Here is a 2,140-nt window from a genome sequence, read left to right on the forward strand (position 1 = left end):
GAGATTGACGGCTGTGCGTTTTGTGTTAGAGTATAGAAGAGGAACCCAGTTGAATCGGAGAAGACAGTCGCGCGAATAATTTTGCTGGGAGAAACTTTGGATGAATGAAAAAAAGACCAGCTAGAGGATCAAAATATCGCGGCTATTTACCGAGGCAAGGAAACGGGGGTACGGCCGTCACGATCTGAGATTTCGACAGGAGACGTTTCTGCTCAAATTTACCTTTCCTATTGGGACGCTATCGTCTTGAAGAGTGAAGTTCTTTATAAGATATGGGAGGCTCCTAATCTTAAATCCAGGATTTATCAACTCATTTTTCCACAAAAACAAATTAAACAGATTTTAGAGGAGGCACACGATTCTTCATCGGGGGGACATTTTGGAGTTAACAAGACCCTTGAAAAAGTTCGTAAGCGATTTTATTGGGCCACTTGTAAAAGAGATGTAGAAGATTGGTGTAGATCTTGTGAGATCTGCGTTTCGAAAAAGGGACCGTCGGGAAAAGGAAAGTCCCCGTTGCAAATCTATAATGTCGGGATCCCTTTTGAAAGGGTCCAGATGGACATACTCGATCCTCTTCCATTGACCAAGTCTGGAAATAAGTATCTGTTGGTCATTGTAGACTGTTTTACTAAGTGGGTAGAGGCTTTTCCCTTAAGAAATATGAGAGCAAGGATAGTAGCTGAGACTTTTGTTAATCAGTTTATTTCTAGATATGGAGTCCCCTCGGAAGTTCATACGGATCAAGGAAGAAATTTTGAATCGAGACTTTTTGCAGAAATGATGGGACTTCTCAGAATTAAAAAAACCAGGACTACCGCGTTGCATTTGCAGTCTGATGGGCAGATTGAGAGACAACACCAGACGATTACAAACTACTTAGCCAAAATCAACAAAATTCAAAGAGATTGGGATAAGTGGATTCCCTTATTCCTTTTGGCTTACAAATCTTCAAAACATGAGACCACGGGCGTAACTCCTGCGGAGATGTATTGTGCCCGGAATCTTAAGTTGCCTTTAGATTTATTACAAGGCAGTCCTCCGGGACTTTGGGAGGAGAGCCCTAAGTCAGAGGGCGATTTTATCAAAAGACTGAGGGAAAAGTTGGAGGGGATTCGGTAGTCAGAGATAGGTTAGAAATTAAATCTTTTAGAGTAAAAACCTGGTATGATCGTGGAGCCAGGAAGGACCTTTTTCGAGAAAATCAGAAAGTGTGGTTTTATAATCCTCGAAGAGAAAAGGGGAAGGCCCCAAAATTACAGAGTAGTTGGGAGGCCCTTTTCTAATTGTAAGAAAATTAAGTGATGTAGTATTTTGCATTCGAAAATCCCCCAGACATAAAAAAAGGGTAGTACATGCAGATAGGTTAGCCCTTTTTTATGAGAGAACGGTAGGAAGTAGTTAAAGAAATCGGAACCCGATTTATCGTTAAAAAAGTTTTTCTTTGAAGTTGATATGTGTTACTGCGTGTATTTTTTTTTTGTGTTTAAGGGAGAATCTTCGTTTCTTCATTGGAAGATCTTGAAGGACACAGAGTGGAGTCTTCATTATTATCTTGAGACCACGGTTAAAAGAAGACTGCCTCTCCCTCGGTTTTTGCAACTGAGGTTTTTCCGAGGGACTTGGGCGAATGCCTAGGCAGGGACTAGGGGAGTCCTAATTCGAATAGTTATTTTGGTTAGAGACGATGGGTTCTCAAAAAGTTATTTTCCTCCCCCCTTGTCCGAAGACTTCCGTGAGACGGCGTTTGCGGCGGAAGGAGAATGCGGCGGTGAAGAAAACTACATCAAGGAGAAATTTTAATGGAGTTCCTGTAAAGCCGAGAAGAAAGAGAGCCTTCTGTAACAGCGAGGAACGGAAGGAGGACGGAAAGTCCTTGTTGGCAGGTTGGGCCCAGTGGAGGCGAAGCCCGACATCCTGAGGCAACAGCTCGGGATAGGGCGAGGAACGCTTCAGAGCCCTGGAGCCTACGAAGAAAGTGGAACCTCCTGGAGACTGCCCTTCCGGATTGTCGGGACGACAATTTGAAGAACGGGGGGGGGGCAGTGTTGCATTCGCGTTGAGTTCGCAGCTTCGCCCGGTATTTTCCGCCGCGGAGCGTCTTTAGCAACGGGCGTTGCTATGCGTTGTTGATACAGCC

General features: G+C 44.1%; 1 protein-coding gene across 1 annotated transcript; it reads left to right on the forward strand.

Annotated features, from left to right (window-relative positions):
* The first annotated feature begins 558 nt into the window (after positions 1–558).
* On the forward strand, positions 559–1,122 carry LOC112451876 (protein NYNRIN-like). The gene has a single exon (XM_025011782.1). The coding sequence runs from the start codon at positions 559–561 to the stop codon at positions 1,120–1,122; it is 564 nt and encodes a 187-aa protein (XP_024867550.1).
* The last annotated feature ends 1,018 nt before the right edge of the window (positions 1,123–2,140 follow it).

Source organism: Temnothorax curvispinosus, unplaced genomic scaffold, assembly GCF_003070985.1.
Source record: "Temnothorax curvispinosus isolate PA1 unplaced genomic scaffold, ASM307098v1 QBEX01002725.1, whole genome shotgun sequence".
NCBI lineage: Eukaryota > Metazoa > Arthropoda > Insecta > Hymenoptera > Formicidae > Temnothorax > Temnothorax curvispinosus.